General features: G+C 43.0%; 1 protein-coding gene across 1 annotated transcript; it reads left to right on the top strand.

Moving 5' to 3' along the window:
• Window positions 1-765: 765 nt before the first annotated feature.
• Window positions 766-18,527, top strand: cnga1b (cyclic nucleotide gated channel subunit alpha 1b). Its single transcript, XM_068058193.1, has 7 exons — window positions 766-869; window positions 7,774-7,833; window positions 11,609-11,659; window positions 11,757-11,903; window positions 13,454-13,561; window positions 15,284-15,390; window positions 17,106-18,527. Exons 1-7 carry the CDS (start codon window positions 766-768, stop codon window positions 18,521-18,523), a joined length of 1,995 nt encoding a protein of 664 aa, XP_067914294.1. The 3' UTR covers window positions 18,524-18,527.
• The last annotated feature ends 561 nt before the right edge of the window (window positions 18,528-19,088 follow it).

Consider the following 19,088-nt stretch of genomic DNA (forward strand, 5'->3'; position numbering starts at 1 on the left):
GAGAATCCCAATGGAAATTCACCCCGTTAATATTTTACCTTTGCAATTTAAGATGTTATCCATGGCCCTCAAGTCTTATTCCCTAATAGTATATTGCCAGTACTATTTATTCTCTACATCCACACTCCTGGCTAAGATTTTTTCTCTGTGCTTGCAGATCTTTTTGCACATGAGCAACTTTATTGTACCAGTCAAATTTACAAGTCAAAATTGGTAGTACAAAATTAATCTAAGACCACCCAAATAAGAGCCAGGATACGGAATCTGAAGTGTTGGCAATGATCTGCTTACTTGTTTTACAATGTGAGACACCTGATTCCAACATCAAATGTCAAATGTGGTTGTCACAGGGTAAAAATGTAGTAAAATCCAATGGTTTAATGTGATATTGTTACTAGCTTTAGAAACACAGTCGCATGGGAAGTAGGGAGGTGGGACCTGCTCAATTATGATAACAAGGCCAAATTATTTTTCATAGGCCATTTAATTTGATTTGCAGGTGGATCAACTGGAAGTGAATCTTTTGTAAATTTCCATTCTAGTGAAAGTTGTCACTTTTTTTCTGAAAATGCTTCAGTTGCTTTGTAAAAAAATCCAATACTTACAGGGAGAAAAAAATGAGGAACTCTTTACTTATACTTCTAAATATATTGAGCAACAATAACATTTGTGCCACATTGCAAAAAAAAGGTACTGTTTGAAGCTGTAGCGAACTCTTTACTGCCTTGTTTCTTTTCAGGGTTGGAAATCAATTTAGTCATCAAGATGGCTGCGGTGGTTAATACACACCAGAGCTACCTACGCATTCCCCGAGTGTCTGTTCATCCTGCAGATGATGAAGTGGAACAGATGGAGAATGGACAAAGCAGGTACAACAGAACACTCCAAGTTGAGATATCTTTTTGGATCAGAAATCTTGTTGTTTAATTTTTTTATTTATTTAGAGATACAGCACTGAAACAGGCCCTTTGGCCCACCGAGTCTGTGCCAACCATCAACCACCCATTTATACTAATCCTACATTAATCCCATATTCCTACCATATCCCCACCTTCCCTCAATTCTCTTACCACCTACCTACACTAGGGGCAATTTACAATGGCCAATTTACCTATCAACCTGCAAGTCTTTGGCTGTGGGAGGAAACTGGAGCACCCAGCGAAAACCCACACGGTCACAGGGAGAACTTGCAAACTCTGCAAAGTCAGTACCCAGAATCGAACCCGGGTCGCTGGAGCTGTGAGGCTGCGGTGCTAACCACTGAGCCATTGTGCCGCAAGAAAAGGTTCACATTGAAACTCAACTACACCACACTATACAGAAAATATACTTGCTCAAGTGAAAAACACTGCTCCATCCTTTCACTGAACAGTATGTGGTTCTGAAGAAAAGTGCACACTTCCACTAGTTTTGTACAATGCATGATTTTTTGAGCTCCTATTCAGGTATTATGGGACAGTAGCCGGAATTTTATGCCCCCCAAATGAACGGTGGGGGGGGGCGTAAAATTGAGTGGGAGGTGGGGAGAGGGCCATTCCCGACCTCCTCCCGCCTCCGCTGCAGTTTTATGCGGGGCAGCAGTGGCGAGAAATGGCCTGCCCGCCCCAGGCCAATCAAGGCCCTTAAGTGGCCAATGAACTGGCACTTAAGGGCCTGCACCTGCCGCTGCGGGTATTTTACCCTTGGCTGGCGGACGGCTGAGGCCTCAAAAACCCCGCCTGTTGAAACCAGGCGGCCTTCTTGCGGGCTGGTGTGGGGCCCTCCTGATCGGGCACCCTGTGCCCACAGAAGTTCTCCCTGGAAGACCCAACCGCCCACAACGCACAACACACCTCCGCCCCCTAACCAAATCCCCTTGCCTCGCTGGGGCCCACTGATTGTCCCCAGCAAGGCCTTATAAAATTACCTGTCTTCCGGGGCCATCCTTCACCTTGCTTGTGATGGCTGGGTGTAGTCCCAGCAGTGGCCACCGCTCCTGGATTGGCCCCAGCTCCATTAGGCAAGACATCCTGCCTCAAGTTGGTGGAAGTTCTGCCCAAGACCAATTAAAGGCCTGGGCTGCGAAAAATCCCGGTCTGGCTCCCCAGGTGCAGTGGAGGCGGGCTCGCCACCGACTTTTTAGCCAGTGGACGGGGCCTCCTGCCCAACGCAAAATTCCGGCCAGTATCTGTAGGTGACAGAAGTATGATGAATGTACAGTTTTTATCTCTTTGTCTGTCTTTAATTCAAATGGTTAAAAATGAAGTATGAATTCTTCCCTAGAAAATGCACTGGGCACCCTAGTGTGCCTATGAGTTTTGCATAAACGTTGGCTGCATGTAACTGGCATTGCAGGACCCTCTAAAATCGATCCTGGTGTTCCTGGGCCAAATCCCCATAAAGCCTTTGCTCTCAAGTTAATCATAAAATAGCCTTCTCCAAGGCTGAGAAATGGGTCAACATAATGTGTACAGCTTGACAAATAATAATGGAGATAAAAACAGAAAGTGCCGGAAATACCCAGCAGGTCAGGCAGCATCTGTGGAGAGAGAAGCAGAGTTAACGTTTCCGGTCTGTGACCTTTCATTAGAATAGACCTGCTGAGCATTTCCAGCACTTTCTGTTTTTATTGCAGATTTTCAGCATTTTTAGTATTTTGCATTTATTTTAGTAGTGGAGATAACCTTATTTTACCTCATTTCACTTGCTAAACTCTCAGTTAATTTGTTTATTTGGAAAGTAATGGTTATAACATAGAAAAAAACAGTGGCATAAATCAAAGCTCTAGTTGTAGTCTTTAGACTTTAGTTGCAGAAAAAGCATCTGAACTCTATGTCCTAACTGGAAACTCCAGACAGCTTCGATGTGGAGTATATGACAATTCACTCTCACATCTCGAAGGAATCAACAGATAAACTTGACTGTTACAGAAAATAGCTATTGCTTTCCAGAGTCTGTATGAAACACTGCGGGGTGGGGGGGGGGTTAGCTCTAACTTCCGAGAGCAGCTACGGGGAGGAGGCTGGTGTCGTGAGTCAATAATAAAAAAGCGGGAAACCCACCCTACCCAGTTTTACTAGATGTGGGGTTGTGGTGGGGGGGTGCGGAGTGGGGGCACCTGACCAATCTGCTCTCAAGAGGTGTATCATTCACTAAAATCTTTTAACGAGGCTGCATTTTAACTCAAGTTTTATTTTTAACACCAATATGCCAGGATTCATGGGCCTCAGGAATTCCGTCAGATGAAAGGAAGTCAAAAGTGCCTTTATGCACTGCTTGTTGGCCGGGGAAGCAGGAGTGCTTCCCCCAGCCCACTAAGCTTACATTTTGAACAAGTTGCAATGGGAACATCCTGAAATGCCCCTTTCACATCCCACCCTCCCTTCCGTGATGTCAGAATTACCTAACATTCGCTCACCAACTGCTTTTCAGCTCAAAAGACAGCCTGCCAGTCAATCTGCTTGGCTATCGGGTGGGCAACCTGTTGAAAAAATGTAAAACAGGTTCTGCCGTTAATTTCTGCAGGACCTGCGAGAAACCCTCTCCCTCCTCTTTTCCTGGCTCCTAGTTATTAGGGGGACCATTGCTTTGGAAAGGCCATGTTTTAAGTTTATTGTTTTGAAGTACTATGCAGGCAAAATTACTCAGCTGCTCTGGTGAACTCCCACCATAACTCCAGTAGTAATTTGGTGGAACAGTTGAAAACTACCAGGACCTGAATATGCTGGGTGTTTGTCTTAAAGGGGACTTTCTAGTGGTTTTGTTAGAGGGTGGAGCCTCTGGACATTCCAAAAGGCCAACATGGAGAGGTGGAGTTAAGTGGAGACTCTTCCCTGGGAGTTTCTTTCCATTAGCATTATAGAGATCCAGCTTATTTCTGGAGGCCAATATATTAAGTCAGATCAGGTGTACAAGCCTCTAGAAGGGCACAGTGGGTCTCACCATAGGGGAGAGTCCAAGCCAGAATAGGAGCATGAGCATGTTTTTTCTGGGGACAAAGCCACGTGGGGCTGAGAACATCTATAGTGGTGTGAGCCCCCGCCCTGCTCCATGTAAATAAGATGCCCTCCCAAGCATGATCTGCCAGGCATCAGCAGTGGAGGGTACTGACAGACAGCAACCCCCTACTGAGATTGTGGCTCGTGTATATGCAGGGCTTGTGCCTTTTGGATTTTATATATTGTTTAACCTGAAAATAAGTCTGTGCAAGTTATTTTAGCTAATAGATTTCAATTTCTGCCTTCAGCAGTGATGAGAAACATGGCTGGCGTCCCATGTATTCTCCTGTAATTGGTTTACTGCAGTTAGGTTTAATTGTTAAATCTGGGCACATTAGCCCATACACAGTGTAAATAAAGACACAGGTTTTCAGTTCCTAGGAGACTTGGTCTGTTTATGGAAACTGATGGCTAGCCATGAGCACAAGACACATGTTGGGAAAAAGCTTGAAAGGTATCAGGCAGTTGTTCTAAACTGCTTGGTGCAGGATTTTGCAATTGAATTCATTATCAGCCTTATAGTGCATTTGTCTGGCTGTTTGTCGAGGGTCATTACACTTTTTACTTTTGTCTGTTATCTCACTTACAAAAGATAAATGGTGTGCGAAATAAAGATTTATATAATATCCATTTAGGAAGTGCATTACTCTTTATAGTAGTGTGTCTCAGACCAGTAGAATAGCAGCTATCCATCTATAATATATTATATATAATGGCGTTGGAAGGATGAATGAGAACGGGCAGAGACTGCTTGAGTTGTGTACCTATCATAACCTCTGCATCACCAACTCGTTCTTTCACACTAAACCCTGTCACCAGGTTTCATGGAGGCACCCAAGATCACGTCGTTGGCACCAGCTAGACCTCATTGTCACAAGGCGAGCCGCCTTAAACAGTGTTCAAATCACACGCAGCTTCCACAGTGCGGACTGCGACACCGACCACTCCCTGGTGTGCAGCAAGGTTAGACTCAGACCAAAGAAGTTGCATCATTCCAAGCAGAAGGGCCACCCGCGCATCAACACGAGCAGAATTTCTCACCCACAGCTGTTACAAAAATTTCTAAATTCACTTGTAACAGCCCTTCAAAACACTCCCACAGGGGATGCTGAGACCAAGTGGGCCCACATCAGAGACGCCATCTATGAGTCAGCTTTGACCACCTACGGCAAAAGTGCGAAGAGAAATGCAGACTGGTTTCAATCTCATAATGAAGAGCTGGAACCTGTCATAGCCGCTAAGCGCATTGCACTTTTGAACTACAAGAAAGCCCCCAGCGATTTAACATCCGCAGCACTTAAAGCAGCCAGAAGTACTGCACAAAGAACAGCTAGGCGTTGCGCAAACGACTACTGGCAACACCTATGCAGTCATATTCAGCTGGCCTCAGACACCGGAAACATCAGAGGAATGTATGATGGCATGAAGAGAGCTCTTGGGCCAACCATCAAGAAGATCACCCCCCTCAAATCTAAATCGGGGGACATAATCACTGACCAACGCAAACAGATGGACCGCTGGGTTGAGCACTACCTAGAACTGTACTCCAGGGAGAATGCTGTCACTGAGACTGCCCTCAATGCAGCCCAGCCTCTACCAGTCATGGATGAGCTGGACATACAGCCAACCAAATCGGAACTCAGTGATGCCATTGATTCCCTAGCCAGCGGAAAAGCCCCTGGGAAGGACAGCATTACCCCTGAAATAATCAAGAGTGCCAAGCCTGCTATACTCTCAGCACTACATGAACTGCTATGCCTGTGCTGGGACGAGGGAGCAGTACCCCAGGACATGCGCGATGCCAACATCATCACCCTCTATAAAAACAAAGGTGACCGCGGTGACTGCAACAACTACCGTGGAATCTCCCTGCTCAGCATAGTGGGGAAAGTCTTTGCTCGAGTCGCTCTGAACAGGCTCCAGAAGCTGGCCGAGCGCGTCTACCCTGAGGCACAGTGTGGCTTTCGTGCAGAGAGATCGACTATTGACATGCTGTTCTCCCTTCGTCAGATACAGGAGAAATGCCGTGAACAACAGATGCCCCTCTACATTGCTTTCATTGATCTCACCAAAGCCTTTGACCTCGTCAGCAGACGTGGTCTCTTCAGACTACTAGAAAAGATCGGATGTCCACCAAAGCTACTAAGTATCATCACCTCATTCCATGACAATATGAAAGGCACAATTCAACATGGTGGCTCCTCATCAGAGCCCTTTCCTATCCTGAGTGGTGTGAAACAGGGCTGTGTTCTCGCACCCACACTTTTTGGGATTTTCTTCTCCCTGCTGCTTTCACATGCGTTCAAATCCTCTGAAGAAGGAATTTTCCTCCACACAAGATCAGGGGGCAGGTTGTTCAACCTTGCCCGTCTAAGAGCGAAGTCCAAAGTACGGAAAGTCCTCATCAGAGAACTCCTCTTTGCTGACGATGCTGCTTTAACATCTCACACTGAAGAATGCCTGCAGAGTCTCATCGACAGGTTTGCGTCTGCCTGCAATGAATTTGGCCTAACCATCAGCCTCAAGAAAACGAACATCATGGGGCAGGATGTCAGAAATGCTCCATCCATCAATATTGGCGACCACGCTCTGGAAGTGGTTCAAGAGTTCACCTACCTAGGCTCAACTATCACCAGTAACCTGTCTCTAGATGCAGAAATCAACAAGCGCATGGGTAAGGCTTCCACTGCTATGTTCAGACTGGCCAAGAGAGTGTGGGAAAATGGCGCACTGACACGGAACACAAAAGTCCAAGTGTATCAGGCCTGTGTCCTCAGTACCTTGCTCTACGGCAGCGAGGCCTGGACAACGTATGCCAGCCAAGAGCGACGTCTCAATTCATTCCATCTTCGCTGCCTTCGGAGAATACTTGGCATCAGGTGGCAGGACTATATCTCCAACACAGAAGTCCTTGAAGCGGCCAACATCCCCAGCTTATACACACTACTGAGTCAGCGGCGCTTGAGATGGCTTGGCCATGTGAGCCGCATGGAAGATGGCAGGATCCCCAAAGACACATTGTACAGCGAGCTCGCCACTGGTATCAGACCCACCGGCCGTCCATGTCTCCGGTATAAAGACGTCTGCAAACGCGACATGAAATCGTGTGACATTGATCACAAGTCGTGGGAGTCAGTTGCCAGCATTCGCCAGAGCTGGCGGGCAGCCATAAAGACAGGGCTAAATTGTGGCGAGTCGAAGAGACTTAGTAGTTGGCAGGAAAAAAGACAGAGGCGCAAGGGGAGAGCCAACTGTGCAACAGCCCCAACAAACAAATTTCTCTGCAGCACCTGTGGAAGAGCCTGTCACTCCAGAATTGGCCTTTATAGCCACTCCAGGCGCTGCTTCACAAACCACTGACCACCTCCAGGCGCGTATCCATTGTCTCTCGAGATAAGGAGGCCCAAAAGAAAAAATATTAACTTTGCTATGCATGGTACACACCCCTTATTTTGGCATCATCATTCTGTGACACCTGCAGCTGTACTCTCCACTGTCAGTTAGAACTTCATGAGTTCCAGATGCTGAAGATGGTCACCCTCAGACCAAGCTTATCACTAATACACCCTATTGGAAATCCACTTTGTCCTGAATTTCCATGAGCAACACCACAGAAAAGCTCAAGGTCACAGTCAATCTGACCAAAGAAATATGATCTCTGCTGTACAAAGCATATTCACCCAGTTCAATTTTATTATCTAGCTGTGGGTTGCCTAATATTCATCCGTGCAAACAAGGTTGGTTGTAATGTTTGTTTTAAATTAACTTTATATCTCACCCTTATGCTGTCACTTAGGAACCAGACCCTTGCTGATGGCATGGAGATGTCTAACATTAACAACAGCAATAATAATGAGTAAGTATAAATTCGGATTTCTGAAACAATCGACATACTGCAGAATGTAGTTATTCTAAAGATAATTGTTTTGCTATTGTGCATTTAATACAGTCCAAGAAAGTACTTAAGTGTCAGATGTAGCTCTCTCGTCTCTGAGTCAGAAAGTTTTGGGTTTAAACTCCACTTCAGACACTTGAGCACATAATCTAGACTGACACTTCAGTTCAGTACTAAGTGATTGTTGCATAATTGGATAAGACGTTAACCCTGTCTGCCCTCTCAGGTGGATATCAAAGATCCTATAGCACTATTTGCAGAAGAGCAGGAAAGTTTCTCCTGGCCAATATTTATCCCTCAACCCGACACCCGTAACAGATGATCTGGTCATTTTTCATTACTCCGTGTGGGCTCTTGCTGTGCACAAATTGGCATTTCAACCGTGACTACAGTTCAAATGTACTTAATTGTTTGTAATTGTTAATTGGTAGGCAGTGGCGTAGTGGTATTATCACTGGACTAGTAACCCAGAGATCCAGGGTATTTCTCTGGGGACATGGGTTTGAATCCCATCACAGCAGAAGGTGGAATCACCGTCCCACCAGCAGGACAGACCCACCAGAGGTGGCGGGACAGTGGTATACAGTAGGGAGGGAGTTGCCCTGGGAGTCCTCAACATTGACTCCGGACCCCATGAAGTCTCATGGCATCAGGTCAAACATGGGCATGGTAACCTCCTACTGATTACCACCTACCGCCCTCCCTCAGCTGATGACTCAGTACTCCACCATGTTGAACACCACTTGGAGGAAGCACTGAGGGTGGCAAGTGCACAAAATGTACTCTGGGTGGGGGACTTCAATGTCCATCACCAAGAGTGGCTCAGTAGCACCACGACTGACCAAGCTGGCTGAGTCCTAAAGGACATAGCTGCTAGACTGGGTCTACGGCAGGTGGTGGGGAAACCAACACGAGGGAAAAACATACTTGACCTCGTCCTCACCAATCTGCCTGCTGCAGATGCTTCTGTCCATGACTGTATTGGTAGGCGTGACCACTGCACAGCCCTTGTGGAGACAAAGTCCCGCCTTCACATTGAGCATGCCATCCGTCGTGTTGTATGGCACTATCACCGTGCTAAATGGGATAGATTTCGGACAGATCTAGCAATGCAAAACTGGGCATCCATGATTCGCTGTGGGCCATCAGTGGCAGCAGAATTGTACTCAACCACAATCTGTAACCTCATGGCCCGGCATATCCCCCACTCTACCATTACCTTCAAGCCGGGAGACCAACCCTGGTTCAATGAAGAGTGCAGGAGGGCATGCCAGGAGCAGCACCAGGCATATCTCAAAATGAGGTGTCAACCTGGTGAAGTTACAACACAGGACTACTTGCGTGCCAAACTGCGTAAGCAGCATGTGATAGACAGAGCTAAGCGATCCCATAACCAACGGATCAGATCGAAGCTCTGCAGTCCTGCCACATCCAGCTGCGAATGGTTGTGGACAATTAAACAACTAACTGGAGGAGGTGGCTCCACAAATATCCCCATCCTCAATGATGGGGGAGCCCAGCACATCAGTGCGAAAGATAAGGCTGAAGCATTTGCAACAATCTTCGGCCAGAAGTGCCGAGTTGATGATCCATCTCGGCCTCCTCCTGAAGTCCCCAGCATCACAGATGCCAGACTTCAGCCAATTCGATTCACTCCGTGTGATATCAAGAAACGACTGAAGGCACTGGATACTGCAAAGGCTATGGGCCCTGACAATATTCCAGCAATAGTACTGAAGACCTGTGCTCCAGAACTTGCCGCGCCCCTAGCCAAGCTGTTCCAGTACAGCTACAACACTGGCAACTACCCTGCAATGTGGAATGTTGCCCAGGTATGTCCTGTACACAAAAAGCAGGACAAGTCCAACCCGGCCAATTACCGCCCCATCAGCCTACTCTCAATCATCAGTAAAATGATGGAAGTGTCATCAACAGTGCCATCAAGCGGCACTTGCTTAGCAGGTGCCCCAAACTGTGGGGCGGCACAGTGGCGTAGGGGCGGCACTGTGGCGCAGTGGTTAGCACTGCAGCCTCCCAGCTCCAGCGACCCGGGTTCGATTCTGGGTACTGCCCGTGCGGAGTTTGCAAGTTCTCCCTGTGACTGTGTGGGTTTTCGCCAGGTGCTCTGGTTTCCTCCCACAGCCAAAGACTTGCAGGTTGATAGGTAAATTGGCCATTGTAAATTGCCCCTAGTGTAGGTAGGTGGTAGGGATTATTGTAGGGTTAGTATAAATGGGTGGTTGTTGGTCGGCACAGACTCGGTGGGCCGAAGGGCCTGTTTCAGTGCTGTATCTCTAAATAAATAAATAACCTGCTCAATGACGCTCAGTTTGGGTTCCGCCAGGGCCACTCAGCTCCTGACCTCATTACAGCCTTGGTTCAAACATTTGACCGAGTATGGCATCAAGGAGCCCAAGCAAAACTGAGGTCATTGGGAATCACGGGGAAAACCCTCCGCTCGCTGGAGTCATACCGAGCGCAAAGGAAGATGGTTGTGGTTGTTGGAGGTCAATCATCTGACTTCCAGGACATCACTGCCGGAGTTCCTCAGGTTAGTGTCCTGGGCCCAACCATCTTCAGCTGCTTCATCAATGACCTTCCTTCAATCATAAGGTCAGAAGTGGGGATGTTCGCTGATGATTGCACAATGTTCAGCACCATTCGTGACTCCTCAAATACTGAAGCAGTCCGTGTAGAAATGCAGCAAGACCTGGACAATATCCAGGCTTGGGCTGATAAGTGGCAAGTAACATTCGCGCCACACAAGTGCCAGGCAATGACCATCTCCAACAAGAGAGAATCTAACCATCTCCCCTTGACATTCAACAGCATTACCATCGCTGAATCCCCCACTATCAACATCCTAGGGGCTACCATTGACCAGGAACTGAACTGGAGTAGCCATATAAATACCATGGCTACAAGAGCAGGTCAGAGGCTAGGAATCCTGAGGCAAATAACTCACCTCCTGACTCCCCAAAGCCTGTCCACCATCTACAACTCACAAGTCATGAGTGTGATGGGATACTCTCCACTTGCCTGGATAGGTGCAGCTCCAACAACACTCAAGAAGCTTGACACCATCCAGGACAAAGCAGCCCGTTTGATTGGCACCCCATCTACAAACATTCACTCCCTCCACCACCGTCGCACAGTGGCAGCAGTGTGTACCATCTACAAGATGCACTGCAGCAATGCACCAAGGCTCCTTAGACAGCACCTTCCAAACCCGCGGCTTCTACCAACCAGAAGGACAAGGGCAGCAAATACATGGGAACACCACCACCTGCAAGTTCCCCTCCAAGTCACACACCATCCCGACTTGGAACTATATCGCCGTTCCTTCACTGTCGCTGGGTCAAAATCCTGGAACTCCCTTCCTAACAGCACTGTGGGTGTACCTGCCCCAAATGGACTGCAGCGGTTCAAGAAGGCAGCTCACCACCACCTTCTCAAGGGCAATTAGGGATGGGCAATAAATGCTGGCCTGGCTAGCGTCGCCCACGTCCCATGAATGAATTTAAAAAAACTGCTGTGGGACGTCCTTAGGTCATGAAACGGGCTATATAAATGCAAGTTTTATAAATTTCAGACAATATTAAAATTGAAAGAAAAAGTAAGAAACATTGCAGTTTAAATATTGTATTTCTTTGTAAACTTTGGCACGATTGCAGCTATAGATGGAATATTAGATGTGATTGTGACATGCTGGATGATAAAAAATCTTCTTTCTTAGAGAGAAAGAAAAAAAGAAAGAATCCAAAAAGACCAAAAAAGAGAAAAAAGGGTAAATGGAAAAGAACTCATTATTTTTCTATATATTTAAGCAACACCTTTATTTCTCTCCTTCCTATACAAGTGCTTAATTTCAATCCATTTTACAGTAAATCTGATGGAAAAAAAGGAGAAAAGAAAAAGGACAAACAAAAGAAAAAAAATAAAGATAATAATGAAGGAAAGGAAGAAGAAAAAGATAACAAAGATGAGAAGAAAGATGAGAAGACAGATGTCAAAAAAGATATCATGGAAGTGTAAGTGTGCTTAACATTTAGCTCACTAGAGTGTAGCAGTATTACTCTGGCTGTGGATATGCAATTCATAGCAGCCAGCTTTTTAAAAATAAATCTTAATACAAACACTGCAAGAAAAAACAATGGTAATTAATACCCAAAACATTTTATGGTAAGGCATCCCTTTAAATCTCACTGATTGTGTGGTCTAATCGCAAAATTAGTAAGCGCACTCAAGAACTACTGCAGAAAAACATCAGAAAAAGCTAGAATAAGTTACATCTATCTCCTGAGCACTGCTGCTAGCAATCAAGAAGAAAGGCAGAGCTTTGTGTCTGTGGTTTACATCTGAACACTTCCTTCGCCTGCTCAAGGACTGCTTCCCTGTTCTCAGACTTATCGACAAAACCGTGAGCAGATTAGAGTTCCAACCTTTATAAAGTAGATGCAATAATGTTTGCAAATGGCAAGCGAGTGTCACGTGACCAGATATTATATGAGCAGATGTCATGTGATCAAACACCACATGATCAGATGTTACATGATCAAACATTATGCGATCAATCATCCAGGAATATATCCAAACAGAGTTGGCAACCCTCGGACAGAGTGTTGTACTTTTTTGCAGAACTCACTTAAAATCTAGTCCATAGTTTAACAATGTTTCCGTAATGACAGAATGAAATCTTCCAACACAATGTATTTTGATCAAAGCCTAACCATAAAATGATCAACATCTTTTGCCACCTGATAAAAGGTGCATTGCTTGCTCATTGCTTAATGATGTGCTGCATACTACCGTGTTGAAGCAGTTTAGAACTATTACCTTTATCAGTGCTTCCATTCCCTGATCAGACTGTTCTGACAATCACATCGCCAATTTGCCGATAATTTTGCAGCATCGGAATAATTGAACTTTGTCTTTTCCAGGATTTTTAAAATACATTTAAGGTCCTAGAATGAAATTTATAACTTCTATAGCATTTATTTCACACGCTTCTCCTGCTGTTCTATTTTCTGAATTTTTCTTATTGTGTTTTTGTATGCCTCTTCTGTTATTCTCTTCGGATGTATGCATGAACCAGCAAAAATAAAATCTATATTATGCCCCATTAAGGGTTAGCTTAACTACTCCTGTGTATATAATAAATTTTTAATGATTATTATTGTAACAGAGAAGTATAATTCACTAGTAACTTTTACCAAACTGAAAAATACAACCCTGTAAAAAAAATCATAAATTTTCTCTGTCCAGAAAAATTGTTTCCTTCAAAATAGTAATTTTGAAGATTCCCGGATAATTAAGATTCTCACTTCTACTGTAGGAATTGGGTATGAATTGTCCTCTAATTCAGAATGCATATGATTGATAACTACAAATGTTGGAACCATTAGACATTTGTCACCTGAGATTTTTGTCACTCAAAATGTATTTTTTTTAGCAAATATTGTGTTCAGTGTAGCTTTCTTCTTTTAAACTCTCGTCCATTTTTAACAGTCGTGTATGCTAAATGCCATATGATGCTATAATGAGATTGTTTTTATTTCTGTTCTGTACAATTTATTTTCAGGTTGGAGAATATGATTCCCACTCTTGATCCAGCAGGAAATATGTACTACAATTGGCTCCTGATAATTACAATGCCTGTAATGTACAACTGGACAATGATCATAGCTAGGTAGGATGAGACCAGAAAAAAAAACTGTCAAATAACAGAGTATAAATGTTATGGTGGCATAGTGGAGTGGTTAATAATAGGTGCAGTTCTCACTTTACTAAATCTCAGCCACATCACTGTGGGAGGTGACAAATGTAGGCCAGGCATCTCCCACAGGGAAGAAGAGAAAATGGAGCATTAATCATCCCTTAGATGCTCTCAGGCAGCTTTTAGTAGCTGACTCAGGGCAGAATTGTCTGCAATTTGGGAAATGGTTGTCTTAATTTGCTGGCCACGATTAGCATATGGTTTGTGAAAGTTGATGTGAAAATCAAGGGATTTTATCCTTGAATTAAATAATACATTTATAAACAAACAAATATTGATTGAACTGTTGGATATGGCAAAATGTTCTGCTCTTCTTAGTGTTTTCTTTATAATTCCTTTGGAGTAAATTGCATTATTATTGGGTGATTGTTCAGATCGTGTATTTCTATAGGGAAACATTGACTATATGATATGTGCCTTTGGCGAAGTTGTCTATCATGCTGAAAGTTGTTTTGTTTATGATATAAGCTTAATGTGGTACAAATAAGATAAATGGAATAGGTACTCTTTTTATGAGTGTAACAAAGTATTGAGATGTGAGTTTGTACCTATGATTCACTACATGGTTAGTTACTGATCTCAGTCAGAATTAATTTACAACATGCCAAGAAATTGGAGCATACAGCAGGGAATCACCTTAGGTTTTTCCCATGCACCTCACTGCAGCTGGTCATTGGCACATAGCCTGGGAATAGGTCAGTGATCACTTTCTCAGCTGAGGATGGTGCATTGGATAGGAAAACTATTAAAAGTAGAATAAGAGAAAAATTTTGAAAAAAGAATGTTTAGAATTAGGTATTAACAACAGGTTCTATTTTTTCACAGCTGCTCACATACAGAAAAAATAGCACTTTGCAGAGCAGAGGGAAAACGGAAAAGGAAATAAATAACTGAGAGCTGAAAACATGTTCAATAACAGAGAGGGTGGAGGTGGTTATGGAGGGACTTTTGAATGGCAGAGCATAGTGATTGAAAGAGAGCCCACTGATGATGGAGCAAAGAGAGGAAGGAATGAGGGGTAAGCCAACATCAGGTTAGTAGTGCAGGGTATATTCAGGGAAATATGGCTGGAGGTGATTACTGAGTTTTGTGGTTAAAAGCCACAGAGAAATTTGAAGTGAGAACGTGAGTCTTGAAAAGTTATGGTAACTAGTGGATCTTGGCAACAACAGGGTTGATGGATTTCAGAATTTGGTGCAGGTGTAAACCTTTTGTTGGTGCAGGCACAGAGTCTGGCTAGCAGAGCATTTGAGAAGATCAGCCTCAAGGTGATGAAGGTATGGATTAGCAATGTGCTTTTGGAGATCTCGCTGTGTAAAAATGTACCCGAGTTACTTTACTATTGTGCACCTCAGAACAGATAGAAGGAATAAGTGAAACATCATGGAAAAAGCTGATAGCCTAGCTAAGGTACATGGATATATAATTCTGCCTGTACTAAGGTTGCAAGGAAGAAGTGGAAAATTACTGTAATCTCAGATTGACAACCCATAGCTGCAAGAAAATCATTGCTGATCCTATTGACATGGTGATGATTTGTTGAAATATTTGAAATACCTTGGTAGATAATGTGACTAAATTTAATTGAATGAATGCTGAGATATTCTTAGTTTTTGCATTTGTTTCCACATTTAGAGCATGTTTTGAGGAACTTCAAGCAGATTACTTGAGCACGTGGTTCGTTCTTGATTATGTATCAGATGTTCTTTATGCACTTGACATGTATTTAAGGACAAGAACAGGTGAGTGCACTTTCTGTAATTTTGACCAAGTGGTTTTGGGGTTATTTTCCATCTGTGTGGGGGTCGATTTCGAGTTGCTCTGCTGGGCTGCAGCAAAGCAGTCGCTGCCTGAAAATCACAGTGCTGCACTCATTGCCCCGTTCTCACCCAGTTTCATGTCTCTGAGAGTCTCAGTAAGGGTGGCTCAGGCACCTTCCTACTTCAGGCAGAAGCCTCCTACCACTATGCTAATTGGGGTCCTATGACATACATAAGAAGGATCAACAAAAAAAAATTTAAGGTACCAGTAGACACACTTCATCCATTGGTATCAGATGTTGCGTAGCCCAACTAACCAGCCATCCTTAAAGGGACAGCTTAGAAAAAGGTATGTTTTTGTTTTATTTAATATTTTTGTGAGGCCAAGAGGAGCATGAATGTTTTATTTGTTGAAGGTGAAGTTTTGAAAATGTTTCAAGTTCAAGAAGGCCACCTTCTCAAGGGCAAATAGGGATTGGCAACAAATGCTGACCTTTCCAGCGATACTCACATCCCATGAAAGAACAAAATAAGTGAATGAACAGTGTCATGGTCCTGTAGTTTTTTTCAGAATATGCGTTTTGCCTTTAATGCTTGCTTTAAGAGCCGGCAAGCCTCAGGAGTTATAGGAAGGTGCATTTTAATTGCCTGAGAAACAGCAATTTGGAGACTGCAATTCAAAGGGTACATTCTCGATACCATGGAAACAGCCACTAGGAGTGAGTCTCATGCGGTACATTTGTTACAATTCAGTTTTGAACTGGCTGTTAGTTGAAGAAAATTTGTTCTAACAGAACACAGAGACACAGACAGAGGACACAGCTGTGGTGTCAGAGCCTGCAAAAAGAGCTCTCAACCATTTAAACTGAAGGAATAGTATTTTAGTCTGTCTAATTATTCTCTCTCAAAATTCTAAAAAAAAAAAATCAAGCCAAAACAGAGATCTCTGGTAATTTAAATTGAAGAAAGGGAAGTTGTGACAATCTTTTATCCCTTGAAAACTCTAAAGTCAGATTGATTCTGTTGAAAGTGTTTGCAAGTTGTTAATTGTTGAAATTCACTGGCGAAGGAAAGCATCATTCTGTGAGGACTTGGAGCAACATCCTGTGAGGACTTTGAGCAACATCCTATGAGGACTTCAAGCAATATTGGACTGTAAATTTGCAAGGACTCTAATTTTTTCTATTTTAAATGTTGTTTATATCTTCATAGTGTTTGAGAATTTAGTTCTTCTAATTAAAACGTTAATTTGTTGATTTAAAGACACCTGGTTTGGTTAGCCTCATTCGGGGGTTAATATATGGTACAATTTGGCTGGGTCTTTCTTTAATTTGGAAAGTTTTAAATGATATGATAGCCAATCTATAGAGCAACGGGATTGAATTAACAGTGCGTTGGTCCCATCACAATCAGAATCGTATATTTTGATTGGGGGCTTTGAGTGGAGCAGTCGGTCATAACAACAGATAGTACTAATGCTGAATGCATTGCTTTGTGACAGAGCCCTAAAGTGCAAATTAATACCCTAGTTTGCAGCATATTTAGTTGGCACTAGTTTAACATATTTTGGTTCAATTGTATTTCTTTTATTTTTAGTTGCTCGCCACACTTAAATCTTTTGCCACATCTGATTCTGAAGACCCTTTCAGAAAATTATCCTGTCATTAATTATTTTGATGCTTTCTTTTCCCCTACAGGTTATCTGGAACAAGGTTTATTGATCAGTGATCAAAAGAAACTCAGAGAAAAATACCTTGCCACCCTCCAATTCAAATTAGATATTTTCTCACTCCTACCAACTGACGTTCTGTATTTTCTGTTTGGACTAGAATATCCAGAAATTAGATTAAATCGTTTGACTCGGATTAGTCGAATGTTTGAGTTCTTTTCAAGAACTGAGACTAGGACAAACTACCCAAACATTTTCAGGATTTCCAACCTTGTCATGTACATCGTGATCATTATCCATTGGAATGCTTGTGTGTACTATTCAATTTCCAAAGCTATAGGATTTGGAGCAGACACATGGGTATATCCAAATACATCTATTCCAGAATTTGCCCGGCTTGCTAGGAAGTATGTGTACAGTCTCTACTGGTCAACACTGACACTAACCACCATTGGAGAAACCCCTCCTCCAGTCCAGGATTCAGAATACTTCTTTGTGGTGGCTGATTTCCTGGTTGGAGTGTTGATTTTTGCCACCATTGTTGGTAACGTTGGTTCCATGATTTCCAACATGAATGCAGCTCGTGCAGAATTTCAGTCAAGGATTGATGCCATCAAACAGTACATGCACTTCCGAAAAGTGAGCAAAGATTTGGAGAAAAGAGTTATTAAATGGTTTGACTACTTGTGGACAAACAAAAAAGCTGTAGATGAAAGAGAGGTCTTGAAGTATCTTCCAGATAAGTTAAGAGCAGAGATTGCCATCAATGTCCACCTGGATACACTGAAGAAAGTTCGTATCTTTGCAGATTGTGAAGCTGGTCTGCTAGTTGAGTTGGTGTTGAAGCTAAGGCCCCAGGTGTACAGCCCTGGAGATTATATCTGCCGCAAAGGAGACATTGGTAGAGAGATGTACATCATCAAAGAAGGAAAACTTGCTGTTGTTGCTGATGATGGAATTACTCAGTTTGTGGTTCTAGGTGATGGCAGCTACTTTGGTGAAATTAGCATTCTGAATATCAAAGGTAGTAAAGCTGGGAACAGAAGAACTGCAAACATTAAGAGCATAGGCTATTCAGATTTATTCTGCCTCTCCAAAGATGATCTAATGGAAGCCCTCACTGAATACCCAGATGCAAAAGCAATGCTGGAGGAAAAGGGAAAACAAATTCTAATGAAGGATGGTCTTCTGGATCTAGATATTGCCCAGCTTGGAGCTGACCCAAAGGACATGGAAGGGAAAGTAACCAGACTGGACCTTGCAATTGATCTTTTACAGACTAAATTTGCTCGACTTCTGGCAGAGTACAATGCTACACAACAGAAACTAAAAGAAAGAGTGACAAAGATCGAGAACAAAATTAAACGATCAGGGATGCAGTTTGAATATTCAGAACTGACAGATGCTGAAGCAACAACTGAAGTTGAAGAAAGTAAAAAAGAATAAACATGCATATTAATATTACAATACTAATACTTTTTTACATTACTGGACATGCTTAAGTATCTCAGGAAGAAAATTCATATAACACATGAACAAACTGTTATAAAAAGGATATTTCAGAGTGTTCAAAGTAAATTTTATACATAGAGTTATACAAATATTGATGAGATAAGCTGAAAACTGACTGTTGGGAGTATATTTAGAACTTAATTACAAATTGTTACTATTGAGTCTTCGCTGTCAGGTTAGAAGATTTGTTCCAGTACTCAAAATTAAAACTGCAGTGTTAAGTAAAAATGTTAACAATGCTTTTAGCTTAAACCCACTTTATATGTAAGAAGAAAGAAAGTAATTATATTTACATAGCATCTCATCATGGAATGTCCTTGGAATGTTCCACAATGCTTTACAGAAAACGGATTATTTTCAAAGAGAAATCACTGTTTTATAGGCATTATGTATGATATGTTATAAATAACTATCTTCAAAGATATATATTATCAAAATTTATGTGTTTTTGTAACTATAGCTATGCAACTTCTTGGGTTGTTAACCCAGCATTACCATT

The sequence above is a fragment of the Heterodontus francisci genome, chromosome 1, assembly GCF_036365525.1.
Source record: "Heterodontus francisci isolate sHetFra1 chromosome 1, sHetFra1.hap1, whole genome shotgun sequence".
In the NCBI taxonomy this organism is placed as follows: domain Eukaryota; kingdom Metazoa; phylum Chordata; class Chondrichthyes; order Heterodontiformes; family Heterodontidae; genus Heterodontus; species Heterodontus francisci.

What these genes read in the sequence shown, in the direction of transcription:
- cnga1b (XM_068058193.1), top strand. Translation starts at nt 766, where the DNA reads ATGGCTGCGGTGGTTAATACACACCAGAGCTACCTACGCATTCCCCGA. An exon ending in ATGGAGAATGGACAAAGCAG is followed by an intron (nt 870 to 7,773) that starts GTACAACAGAAC and finishes GCTGTCACTTAG; the next exon opens with GAACCAGACCCTTGCTGATG. An exon ending in GTATTTAAGGACAAGAACAG is followed by an intron (nt 15,391 to 17,105) that starts GTGAGTGCACTT and finishes TTTCCCCTACAG; the next exon opens with GTTATCTGGAACAAGGTTTA.